The sequence below is a fragment of the Triturus cristatus genome, chromosome 11 (genome assembly GCF_964204655.1).
Source record: "Triturus cristatus chromosome 11, aTriCri1.1, whole genome shotgun sequence".
NCBI classification, from domain to species: domain Eukaryota; kingdom Metazoa; phylum Chordata; class Amphibia; order Caudata; family Salamandridae; genus Triturus; species Triturus cristatus.
Window position 1 is genome coordinate 1,136,213,461 of NC_140594.1, and position 14,243 is coordinate 1,136,227,703.

The 14,243-nt window shown below is 42.4% G+C and overlaps 1 protein-coding gene across 2 annotated transcripts in view; it reads right to left on the reverse strand.

Moving 5' to 3' along the window:
* LOC146786204 (cytochrome P450 2J5-like) overlaps positions 1 to 14,243 on the reverse strand; it is a 647,500-nt gene that overhangs the window by 402,764 nt on the left and 230,493 nt on the right. For both annotated transcript variants that reach the window (XM_085635780.1, XM_085635781.1), the window contains exon 5: positions 8,222 to 8,395. In XM_085635780.1, the coding sequence (XP_085491906.1) occupies positions 8,222 to 8,395 (174 nt within the window). The remainder of the gene's footprint in view (positions 1 to 8,221; positions 8,396 to 14,243) is intronic.

Consider the following 14,243-nt stretch of genomic DNA (forward strand, 5'->3'; position numbering starts at 1 on the left):
TCCTAACTATAACTACCTACCGGCGACCGCCAGTAGGTGATATATATATATATATATATATATATGTATATATATATATATATATATATATCACCTATTGGCGGTCGCCACGAACTTGAAGAGACCACTCCCGGTGAGTAAACCCATTTATTCTGACGGTTGCACAAACCCTCTGCGAAGCACATGCAGAGCACAAATGTCCAGTCAGACGCGTTTCGGGCATTTCCCGCCCTTGTTCACTGGCCCAGGCACACTCAACAGCAAGCGGACCACCTGCACACAATTAAATATCCCGCCCCAGTGGGCGTGTGTGCAAGTGCATCATGGTCCTCGTGGTCCGCTTTAAAATAAAACCCTTGTGGGTGCCGCTGAATGTCCAAAATAAAACACTTCTTCCCATGTGGGCACGCTCACAGTGTACAAGGCATCAAGTCCGTGCCAATACATGCCCTCAGAACGGACTCACCGCACATGCAGTGTCTCTTTGTTTCTGCCGCTACTGTCCCGCATAATCTGCAGTGGGGCTCTTCGCGACCTGGACGGGCCGCTCAACATGAAAACACGATTGCCACAAACTTGAAGAGACCACTCCCGGTGAGTAAACCCATTTATTCTGATGGTTGCACAAACCCTCTGCCAAGCACATGCAGAGCACAAATGTCCAGACAGACGCGTTTCGGGCATTTCCCGCCCTTGTTCACTGGCCCAGGCACACTCAACAGCAAGCGGACCCCCTGCACACAATTAAATATCCCGCCCCAGTGGGCGTGTGTGCGAATGCATCATGGTCCTCGTAGTCCGTTTTAACCCCTTCGGTGCTCATGATGGAACGGTTCCGTCATGAGCGTCGGTTGAGCTGTGCTCATGACGGAACCGTTCCGTCATGAGCCCGCCCGCGCAAGAAACGGTCAGCACCGCGGCGGAATTTGCGCCGCATGGAAGGGGTTAAAATAAAACCCTTGTGGGTGCCGCTGAATGTCCAAAATAAAACACTTCTTCCCATGTGGGCACGCTCACAGTGTACAAGGTATCCAGTCCGTGCCAATACATGCCCTCAGAACTGACTCACCGCACATGCAGCGTCTCTTTGTTTCTGCCGCTGCTGTCCCGCATAATCTGCAGTGGGGCTCTTCGCGACCTGGACGGGCCGCTCAACATGAAAACACGATTGCCACAAACTTGAAGAGACCACTCCCGGTGAGTAAACCCATTTATTCTGATGGTTGCACAAACCCTCTGCCAAGCACATGCAGAGCACAAATGTCCAGCCAGACGCGTTTCGGGCATTTCCCGCCCTTGTTCACTGGCCCAGGCACACTCAACAGCAAGCGGACCACCTGCACACAATTAAGTATACCGCCCCAGTGGATGTGTGTGCGAGTGCATCATGGTCCTCGTAGTCCGCTTTAAAATGAAACCCTTGTGGGTGCCGCTATATATATATAGATATATCACCATACAATCCAGTACAAGATCCTTCTTTTTGAGAAAACACACTGGTGCCGTGGCCTCGATAAAAAAGACGTGTTTATTGATACAACAAAAGTCCCTATGCATTTCGGAGTTTCAAATCACTCCTTGTTCACGGGCCCGACATCCTACCATGATTGACCCCCGCCACATTAGGATGGCTGAGGGGTCCGCAGCAGACGGAAAGACCGTCCGCCGCTTTTCCGCCCGGTCGACTCGTCGACCGGGCGGAAAAGGGGCATGATTTGGTGGCGGTGTCTGCAAGACACCGCCATCCATATCATGATGTTGGCGGAGATGTGCCTTTTCATGGCGGCAATGAAAGGCATGCGGTTTCTGCTTTTGGGGGCCCGTTTTGGCCATCGCGGGACCGCTGCACCTCTGGCGGACAGTCCCGTTCACCGTTACGGTGGTGGGCGGACTTTGTCCGTCCACCATCGTAATAGGCCCCTAAATTTAAAATCCCTAATTCAATTTAGAAAAATTTTAACTATACCTTAAAAATTGCAAACTGTACTAAAATAATTTTAAAAACCCAAATATTACCATAGTACTAATACCTAATAATATCTTAATACCTAATATAAATTAGAATATTTACAAAATGATATTTAATGCCACTATATCGAAGAAAAAGATATATGATAGAGTTAAAAATAATTCGTCCTGCTGTCTACATTCTGGGAAAAGATATTCTTTTATCACAATATTTTCTCTTTAATATATTTGCTTAATACCACAGAAGATTTTAGGGAAACTGACAAGGAAACAATGCAGAGCACATTTAAAATTATCAATGGTGGTTTTTAAACACTTTCAAAATGTATAAACACAATCTTAACCATTATTTAGTTCGCTCTCAGCCTTTAAAAAGAAAATGTGAATCTTTTGCAACAACAACAGGGCCAGGTGCAGGCAGTAACACAACTGAATTATACATAACAAACTCTGAAAATTAATCAAGTGCCATGGAAGTGCTTAAACAAATCAGCTGGGTTTTTCCCCCTATAATTTCACCTAAAAATAAAAACGATTTCCAAGAAGAAGGCATTGTATAATTGTTTGTTAATAGAAAAGATAGAAAGCACTCTGTTTCCTTTAACAGAAGATCCACATCTTATGTGGCTCATGCATGGAATAATCTCCTTGACAATCACTGCTTTCCATGTTTATGATTGTTCAAAACACACTTTGGTTTAGTATGAGAAAACACACAATGCTTTTCTTCCACATATCTGGAAATTTCCTTACAAGTTCAGCTGTTGAAAAAAAGAAAATGTTGACAGTTCAACTGAATGCACCAAACAACTTGGACATTCACGCCTGTGTGATTCTATCACTTTGCATGGCGCTTGTAACACTTTGAAGTCTGGACTTGTTTTTATACTCCTAGGAGCACCTGTCTACTTTATTCCTTCTTATCATACATGCCTAAGAAATTGTTCCTATCTAATTATAACAAACGCATCTTGCAGTGGGTTGAGCGTGGATTTCCTATATATATTTACTGTTCAGACAACAGTGAAATGTTGTTGAAGAAATTATTTCAGAGTATTCCTTTGCCAAAAGTAGACATAATAAATTATGCACTTTGATAAATTAAACACGTTTGTTCAAGTTCTGACAGAGAAAGAGGTGCTTTTAACCTCTACAGTAGAAAAATTTGCCCTTTAAACAATCCGATCCATATCTGAAATTCAACAGCTTCTTCCGACTCAGTTCATGACATAGTTTGTTGATTTATTGCTCAACATATTCCATGCATCAAACACAACAGGCACAGTCAATATTTTTAAAGCAATCTGCTCTGGACAATTAGCTGGCTTTAAAACATGGATACAAATGTGGATGAGAATGAATTCTATCCGACTGCACAACAATATTGCGAAGCAATGGCATTCTACTTTGGAGGGGACATGTCGAACATGTTAAGTGAGAACTGGACATTGGTATTTTACAGATTTCAAACTACCCAAGTGAGACCTGCTTCCTGGTGCATTATCTGTTTTGAAACACTTAATCTGCACATTCTGATGTAACAACTATCAATAATGTCCTTAGAAATTTAGGAAATATTTGACCGATCAGAGTGCATGAAGTGTATTGCATCACAATGCTATCACCTGGTAGACCATGGTAAATACTAGACCACCAACAGTGTCTTCATTTTCAGATTCAATTGCCGTTGACTTGCAGAACGCTTCAGCGTCGTATTCAATAACACAATTTTTACCTGTGGTTTCGCCATCCCCATTTTTCAAGAGACTTATAACTACATCACTATCATCTAGATCTGGAGAAAATTCCTGAATTTGCATTGAAGTCTGAAAATGTTTGGTCACTTCCACTTCATTACTGATGAACCATCACTGGTCTCATCCAAGTACTGTTCTCTTTCCAGGGATCCATGTTTGAAAATATCCATATGCTCTGATACCAAATTGAACCTATATGAAGCAGTCAGAAGCTGCTAACTTTTTCCTTATATATATAAATATTTTAAACAATTTTACACTATTTTCCTTTCTTTATTTTTTAGATGTGTTTGTATCCAGTCACAATAATTGAAAAAGAAATAAGATATAATAGCCTAGTTTTTTCATGTATTATGTGTAAATATAAGCATATATATTCATTGAATAGGTGACATTATCATTGCAGGATGCTATAATCCTCAAACATATTCTATTCTAGGTATCCCGCTTTTAAATGCTATATGTTTGTTTATTTATATATACATTTCAAATATGAGTGCACGAATAGTAATGTTGGCATTCATTGAAAGGGAATAATTTAGCTTCCGTTCATGTTTATTTCTGCACCTTTTGAATTGTTTTTCCAGTTATTGTTTTTAAATAATGAGCAATGCTTTATAGAAATTGATATAATGATTTCCCAGATATTTTTTCTAAGCAATAGGCAACATTTCATTGGATTTAAGTTAGTGAAAGGTTAGATGGGCTTTACCCCTAACTGCATATTCTGAAAATGTTCACTAATGCTCCAACAGAGTATATAAATTGGAACAAAGCATAATTAGATAGTGAGAAACTTAGCTCCACGGATACAAGATTGAGGGTCACTGAGTAGTCGTAAACACCTTTCACTGCTGAAGGCAATAAGGAAGGGACATCAAGTTCTCCACTCGGATTATCTGCCGACTCGAGGACATAGCAACTGAGAAGCAGGCAGAAACAGCAGCTGCTTTTTCTTCACTGAACATTGCTTCTATTGTTCAGAAAAGGTATTTGGGTGCAAACCATTTTTAAAATTCGAGTAGGTCCCTTGTTGGTGCTAAGGTTGGCTTAGTTAGCCTAGGAAAGTAGGGCTTGGGTACATTGATGTACAGAAGCCTCATATAACTGTCATAATGTTATTATATTTTCTATTTCTCTGCCTTCTGACAGGCATCATTGCCACCATCTTGTTTGTTTTGTATAATAGTTAATATTCATATTGTGTGCATTAAGATATAATTTTAATCTTAATAAATCTTGAAAATATATTCATAGCTCCCTAGTGTTCTTTAGTGTACCAATTTATGCTGAAAAGGGATTTAGGCTCTAATTACAATCCCAGTGAAAACTCAGAGGACTGACTGTTAGATAAAACCTACATCCCTCAAGTAATGCTTAGTGGGATGTGTCTCAGGTTGGCAAACTGACTAAGTGCATAGCACCAGAGGCTGTAGAAAACCCATTTCTGGACCATGTTTTGTGGAGAAATCCAGAATATGTATCAGCCACGTAAAACAGCGGTCTGCTGCAATAGCTACGGCGTCATGAGACAGAACAATCAGGAATACTTGACACAATGCCATGAGAGACAGTAATACAGACACAAAGGCATATCAGATAGTAATCAGCAATCACAGGGCACTGTGAAAAAGCAATGAATAATAAGGAGAAAGCAAAGAACAATAATCTGAATACAGCAATCTGAGTTTGCAAGCACCAATAAACACCACATAGTCACAAGTCACAAGGGACATCAGTTAGCAATAATATGCACAGAGGAATGCAAGACTGCAATCACACCAACAGGCAAAAGCCTCAAAAGACATCAGTCAATTAATGACATACAACCATGCAAGTCTCAGCTGTCCGTAAAGCCAAGTAAGTCTTTATTCAGAATTTATAAACAAATTAATAAAAGATGTATAACTATAAAAGAGTGTGAAAACACTTAAAAAATTCATACGAAAGGCATATGACAATGCATTTCCTACAGTGAAAAGACAACACAGTATAAATAACCTCTTCCATGCGTCACGGTGGGCGTGTGCGGAGGACGGCTGGGGGCCGTCCGTTCCGCGCATGCGTGAAATTCTCCTGCACAGCGGGGGAATTCCAGCCGCATTAAAAACACTAAAATCTTAAATGTACTACGTTTGTGATACATTTGTGGAGGAATCTCTAACAATATAGTCCCACTATCGATTTATTTTCATCATATCTGATATCATCTGTCAATATTAGCAACAGTAGTCTGTTGCAAGGCCCTAGGGCCTTATTATGAGTTTGGCGGTCTTCCTATAGGACTGGCGCCGAGGCAGTCCCAGGAAGATGACCAAGTTTGGCTAAGAGGAGAGCCTACAAAGCATACAGCCGCTGTGATGTGACAACGCCTCCAGCATGTCCGTGCGCAGTGTGGCATACACCATGCTGTGCATGCCACACAGTGCACGCAGGACTGTACACCTTTGAGGGGGCACATCATGTGCCTCCGCACACACCCCATGTGCAGATTTGCCAGGGCGCCCTTTTTGGGGGACCTTTACATGCCCTTCTGCCAAGCATTTCATGGCAAGGTCCCTGCCATGAAATGCTTGGTGGAAAGGCAGGTCATAATCTGCTTGGTGGGGCTAGCAATGGCACCTCCATGATTCCCACCTGATTTCTGTACTGCTGCCGCTGCTGGATCCTGGGTCCTGGCAGTGGCGGTGGTCTTGTGGCGGTCCCACCACCACCACTGTAATCTGGAGGCCCGACGCGATGGGGCGGTAAGACCGCCATCCATGGATCCAGCGGTCCAAGTACCTGGGCACTCGTGATTAGGCCCAGAGTCATGAGACAGCAGTAAGAGGCGTAAATCCAGCAAGCAGCAATGACTGGTGCCTAGCTATGCAGAAGCATGATTCATAACAGGAACAGAAGCATACAAGGCAAATACCAGACAAAAAACATGGGTTATGGTTGCACAGTGGTGTGAGGCAGCAATCAGTTATAAGGAACCCAGACCCACGTGAGACATTAATTATAGGTAGAAGATACAGAACAATGCTAAACAGCAGTTAGCATTAATTAGCATGGAGCTACGTGAGGCACAATCAGCAGTAATAGCCACAAAGGCATGCAACTCACCAATCAGCAGGGAGCCAACTGAGATGGCATTGCGCTGTAAAAGCCATAGCTCTACATTACACATCAGTCAGTAATAATGCATGGAGAGCCATGTAGAACACCAAACATTAGTGGTATCGTGTGGCCTAGACATACCGACAGTAGCCACCCACACTAATAAAAGTTATAAAATGGAAATTTGATTTGCAGTCCACTGGCACAAATAATAGCTAATGCACTGGGCAGAAATCACTTTATAAACAACTGAAGATTAAAAAAATTAACATTCATCATTACATAAAACAATATTACAACATCAACAAAACATGGCACACTGACAAAGAACAGGACCATACATATTGAACATAGCAGTCCCAGGCAGGAAAAATAGCACTGAAGACTAGCTGGTCAAAAACTAGACTACTGCAAACTCTGTAAACCTCGGTGTTTCATTTTGGGACCTGGTCAGGGTTTATGTGGGGTCTGTGTTAGTGTGCATTTTGAAAGAAATTGGGTTACTGGTTGGGGGTGGTGAAACCAAATTTTCTATGGGATATCATTTGCATTTCTATCTGAAACTGGCTGAAATTGTCAATTACCTCCATCCATACATAACTGCTGAGTATCCAAATGATCATCTTTAATATAAGCATTTTCCGCCTGTAGCAATAGCTTTACTTAAGGTAGCTAGGGAAATTAATTCTCAATGTCAGGATCCATGCCACATTTGCAGGATAGTCACAAGGGATAAAAATCTATGTATTAATTCAGCTAAATGTCACACAAAAAAACACAAATTATTCTAACATAGTTTCTAAGCAGAAACAAAATAGGTCAGCTTAAAAACATAACTACTTCAAAGTACATAGAAAACACAAGTATTATGATTATTGTTAGGAAGCCAATAGTAGGTCCTTTCATGTCTCCCCCTTGTGAGTAGCCATGCTGACCCGGTGTAGGCTCCAACTGGGAGAACAATATATGGCATTTAAATCTGATTGTACAGTTCAATTGCATCACTAGTGGTATTAGCCCCACATTGTTTAAACAATGGGAAGAGTATTTGCTTTCATAAGGCATAAAAGCAAGAAGAGGCAAAACATCTCTAGCCCTCCCAAAGAGCAGGTGTTTTGGCCAATGTTTGCTTTAGTTGACTACTTAGCAGTGAAAGCCCCAATAGGCAGGGTTCCAAGCCTGAATTTAGTATAAAGAAGATCATATTTCAGGTTTAATCAAATCAAGGTAAGATTTTTCGATTTGGTATTCTTTTTAAAAATCTGTGAAAACGCCTGGGAAATATGAAGCAATTGCATACTTCATCCAAAATCTTATTAGTAAGAATGTCCCAAGAAGGTCACAATGAAAATATCCTATACTTAGGGCCACTTAGTCCACACCCATCTACTCACCTTTTCGATCTGGTCGATGTAGAGGTCAATAAAATCTTGGTGTTCATCCTTAGGGCTCTCCTGGTGATCCCTTACCTCCTTCTTCACATAATTACGGGCAAACTCCAAGAGGTCAAAGACCTTCTGGTGAGGGCCTGGAAGGAGGCGTATCAGCTGTGGGAAGGTCTCGTACAGCTGAAGAAAAATACAATAACTACTATACTAGAAATAACAAACACATTTAATGCAGTACTGAACAAGTATCCAAATACCCCACAGTCTCTATTGGAAATCACATATTTTGCTTTCCAAAATGAATCAAACACATTCAAAAGACACGAATTGTAATTTTATGGTCGTTCTGTTTATGCATGTGCATCCCTTCTGTACAGTCTCCATCAATTTTTCACAATTCAGAGGGTTCACTGAGAGATGCTCTGTGGTCATGATTATGAATCAATATTTTTGATGTTTAAAAACATGGCAGATTTTGAGCATATGCAGAAACCCTTAATCCATGTCAGAAAAGAAGTGGTACATTTAAGACATACCTATGTGGATGTACTACATTGGCCATATGTGGGGTTCAGAAATCATTATAGCAATGCATTTACTTTGCAAAATGTGACATTAGAAAATATGTTTCTAAGTGTTCTGATATATTTTAAGACGTACCTTGTTTTAAGCAAAAGGTTATGTGTACAGAATTATACAATGCAGTCAAAGTGGAGAAATATAAGTTTAAAATATTGTTTTCCAAAGGTCTTCATTAGACATGTGGATTTTCAATGCATTTCTATGATACTACATCTGTCTTTGTGTTGCAGACAACAAATTCATTACTCTAAGTTATAAAGTTGCATTGTCTAAGTGGAGTCTGCCAGACCCCATGCAAGCCTAGCTTTTAGCAGTCAAGTCAGAGTTTGAGAACCAAAGCTGAGAAGGAAGGGTAACATGGGGACAGGAGTTATGGAGCTGACATACAAGAGTTCATCTGTAGTGTATAGAAAGGGGTTCAGCATCCCGGAGGTGTCCATCCTCATCCAATGAGGTCTTTTTTGCTGTGAGCCAAAGGTCCAGAAGTGGGAAGGCTGCAACCCATTACGAAGGAAACTGGAAGTAAAATTGATCGACAGAGGTGGTGCAGAGATTAAATGGACAAGGCTCAATTCCCACCAATTGATCCACATCAGTAGTGCGGTTAGACCTAATGTTCCTCTTGCTTATGGTCATTTGTAACGAGACTATACTAGCACTTATGTACATATGTAATGATATGGTATTTTGCACAATATAACGTTCCACCTTCTAACTCACAATATGCCCCCTCATCTAGTCATGGATAGTGTCTTGACCACCCCATTCCCTACCTTATGTGCATAATGCATGGGGACCTCAGCACATCATGACTAATATTATATATTATTTTTTAAGTGCTTGGACTATAATCGGCCATTTGTATCTTTTTACTCGTCTACTGTTCCTTCCTGTGTACTTTTTGACCATGTGGCATTTACTATTCGTGGTTCGCCAACGCCCACATGATCCTAGACTGGATCAACCATGGCCCATCAATCTGTATGTGCAATTTGAATTTTTTCGGTTGTTTCTAATGTTGATGATCTTGATTAGTTTGCCTTTATTAACATTGCTGCTTCATGGTCATTAACTTTATTTCTTACATCTTCGCCTTGTTACCTGGTCTCATTCAGGCGAACTATGGGGCAATCTATTATAATATTTTTTTTTTCTGATTATGGCATTCTCTTTTGGGTGCAGTCCATCTGTATATGTATGCTTTATACAATGTGCCTCCTTTCTCTGTATATTGACTTTTAAACTGTACGCACAATTGGTGATTGTGTTTTGGTGTTTAAGTTTATAGACTACCTCCAGCCTTGAGAAAGTCCCAAGCCTACGCGCCACAGAGGGCGAAACACATGTTGGCTGCACTTTCATTGTGTTGCACTTTGGTCTACCTAAACCACTTGGATCAATAAACTGGACTTTGTCCTGCTAAAGACTTGTGTTTTGTTTACATTTGCTATCCATTAGGAAAGAGAATTGTCCATTTAATCTCTATACCTGAGTTTGTGGCAACTGCTGATTTAAAAATATATTTCTTCTTCAGTAAGAGAATAATGTGTGTCTCCACTCAGTTACATTTAAAACTTGCGATGTATTTATTCCCACCAGGCTCAGAAACCATGAAAAATGACCAGCAGCAATATCACGTTTAAATGCAAGACCTTTTTTATCTAAATGACAGCCTAAGCGAAAACTTATTTTTCAATTGAAAAAGAAAGAGGATGAACACAGGAGGGATTGTGTAGGAAGGTAGGATCCTTCTAGCATCGTTACCTCCACTTTTTGCTTGGTGTCAGTATGACTAGGATCCTGCTAATCAGGACCCCAGTCACTGTGCTTTATCCCCTACAGTTACCATGGTAAATACTTTTGTACATCCACAACACGCTACTGGTGTATCCTTCTAAGTCCCTAGTGTATGTCACTAAGGTACCCACAGCATAGGTACACCAGGGGTCTCCCATGGACTGCAGTATGTATTTTGCCACCCATGAGAGTCCACTTAAACGTGGACTACAGGATTGCCGTTCCAGCCTCTGTGAGTTGGTGCTTGCACCTTTCACGACAGATATAAGTTTCCTTATATCTGAGGTGATTGCACTTTAAACCTATATGTCACCCCTATGGCAGGCTCTTCAGTCCTGATGGCAGCGTGCTTGGTTATAAGTGTAAGGGTACCCGTGCATGAGCAGCACACCCCTACAAACCCCAGAGTCAATTCTCCAGGCTTTGTAAGTGCGGTCAGCCATTTTAATACATATAGTGGACATCAGCTATTACAAGATGTCTAAATATATAGTGGCTGTACTGAACCTCGTCATGTTTGGTATTAATCATGTTGGAATCATACCCCAACACAGATTCCAGTGTTGGGGAGGCTCTCTTGGGTACCTCCCTGTACTCCCGGTAACAGCTTTTCAGGGTCTTCCAGCAAGCTAGTGCTGCTGCCGACCACAGACGCAGTTCTGCCCTCCTGCTGCTGAGCCAAGCTCGAGCAGGGGAAGGTAGAACAATAGGTTTCCTGTCACAGGGAGGTGTGACCACCTCCCAGACAGGACTTAGTGTATTGGGCTGGGGTGGGGGTGCTTGCTAGCACCACCAGACTGCTTAGAAGGGCACATTTGGTGCTTTCCTTGCATACTCCAGTTTGAACCAGTCCAGGGAGCCCTGCTCTCCCGCTCTGGCACCTAACTTGACAAGGGAAATGGGAGTATCTTCCCCTCTGTCCAGCCCCTCCTCTGGGGGGAACCCCTAAATTGATCCAACTCTTTCCTTAGGGTACTTAAGGGCTTACCTATGGGTGGGCCCTTAGATTTCTCGTGAGACAAGACTCAAGCCTGAAACTATTTCACTCTTCGACCGTATGGGCACTTGGACTTCAGTGGACTTCAACTGGAGTTGAGACTGCATCAAGGAAGACTCCTGCTGCTACTGGGCTTACTGTTCTTCAAGTCTTCTTCGTTGACTGTGCCTGTGCTTCTTCCAGGTTCTTCAACAGATCTGTGGACATAAAGGAAACCCAAAGAAATCTCCCTTGGAGTGAAGGAGTCACTCTCCTGCATCGCAAGGAAGCTGACCGGTCTGCTGATCCAGACTATAGACTTCCTGAGGCTCAGCAACACAGGTGGTGGTTCTGTAACTCTTTCGAGGCCTGATGTGTCCTCTCTGTAATTTCGAGGCCAGTATCCCTTGTCGGATCTGCTGGCACCTAACCCCTGTCCACCGCATCCATTTGTCGTTGACAAGGCTTGTTGGCTCTGCACTCCAGCAATCTTCGAGCTACAAGAAGCTCTAACCTCCAGCATCTCTTCCCTCCAAGATTACCAACCTTATTGCATCTTCTGCACCATGGGCCTTCATCTTTGGTGAGCTGCTCAAGGTCCTCTTGCGAATCATATGCCTTCGGCCTGTGGGTCCTCCTGAGGGTCTTCTATTGCTTCAGCGGCCTCCCCTGCTTGCTCAAAGCCTGCTCTGACTCCCCTGCTGTTGGTAAGTCGCTTGGACCTTGCTGGTCCCAACATTGCTCCTTCTTCGTCTTCCATGCCATTTGCGGCTACCAAGGCTTGTTGATGCTCCCTCCAGACTCCGACCACCTGGTCACAAATATCCATCATGGAACAGCTCATTCACGGCTCCTGTTATACCCAGCTGCAGTGATAAGGTCACCATCGACTCTTTAGAACCGCATTGTGGCTTCGTGCCCCCTGGTCAGTTCTGAGTGGCATAGACTCTGTTCCCTCTGCTTGCCGGTTCTTCACTTCCAGAATCCACCCTTGGATTCCACCCTTGGATTCCACTGGACTTCTTCACCGTCTTCTCCAGAGGCATTTTCTTCAATTATTGTCTACGGAGGTTTCCAACATCTCCTTCCCCCATTGCACCTGCCTTCCCTGGTGTAGATAACCCCTGGGCATCCAAGGGGTGGGGTGACTCTCCAACCGTCTGTCCTCTAAAGGAATTCTTCAGGGTTCTCTGGGAAGGGTCCTTCTTCTGCAAAACTGCAACCGCGACTTCTCCACTGACTCCATTGGTCACGCAACTGTGTTCCCACTCTGCACACAGCCTCTTTGAGGTCCCTGGGTATTTACCTTGGATGGTTCCTTGAATCCCTGCCTCCTCTGCGTCTTCTGGTCCAAATCCCATTCTCCTTTACAGTTCTCATTCCACTTTCTTAGTATATGGGTTGGTCTCCCCCTGGAGACCACTGTATTTTTGCTACTTACCTGTTTACATTTGAAGTATTCTTGCGTATTGTTTTGATATCTCCAGGTGGGAGATGTACCAATGTGCTAGTGAGTGTTGGGTAATAAATAGAAGTATTTTTATATAAATACTGTGTGGTTCTTTTTCATTTAACTCTCACTATGTCGCATGTCACAAGATGGATTAGATACTAGCAAACTAAATCAGGCAACATCTGAAACTCCACCTGCTCAACCCATTCTCCCTATAATGAAAACAATATGCAGGACTTTGGATATAATAGGGTGGGCCTTGACCACACAGACCTCAAAGTTAAATGCCCACACTGTGGTTATGCAGGCAACTGCATCTCATATTGCTGCCACCCGTAAAAGAATGGAAAGATGGAGGAGGTAGTGGTAGAATAATTGAAAAACCATCCAACCATGCAACTATTCAGCAATCCTAACTGAGCTAGGAGAAGTCCTAGGTGGTGATACAATCAATATTAATTGATTATAAGAGGAATATTACAGCTAGAGGGACATGTCAGGTAAATCACTCACAATCTTAGATTGGTAAATTTAAATGGAAAATCTCTCTCATTCCAGAATTTATTCTGAATTGAGACCCAGGTCAACTGGAGGTAGTCTGTGAGAAGGATGTTCACAGTGCCAATACAAAGACAATCACTCGAGCTATAGCAACAAACAAAGCAGCCCCCACAAATGAAAGGTAAATTAAAGAAACACAGCCATATATAAGATTTAAAAAATAATTGGAAATATCAACATGTGGGAGCTCTCCCCAAAAAAACAGGCAGGGCCATTAAATCTCAGCCTGTAGCTGTGCAAGAGGGGAGTACTTAGAAGAATGCTTGAATGTTGAGCCAGGTAATAAACTCTTTGCTTTCTGAACATGAACCCTGTGATTCTTATATGGCAAGTCATGTACAAAGCCTACTGGCATCCTGAGAATTTACACTGCCCAAAGAGATACAGGATCATAGTACCAGCTGCTCTACCTCCAAATCCAGTCTATATTGTTGCCCATACTAATCATACTAATCCCCCCACATTGGAGCCCATTCAAGGCCAGGTAAAGGTGCAAGTAGAGGAAGAAAGCACCTGTGGGATTGTCAAAGTCAGCTCTGACTGTATTGTTACATCAACTTCCATAACTGGGAGCCACCCTGCACCATTGTCAATCCTCAAAAACTAATAGTATGACTACCTCTAACATATTACCTTCAAAAGCAGTGGTAGAACCTCCC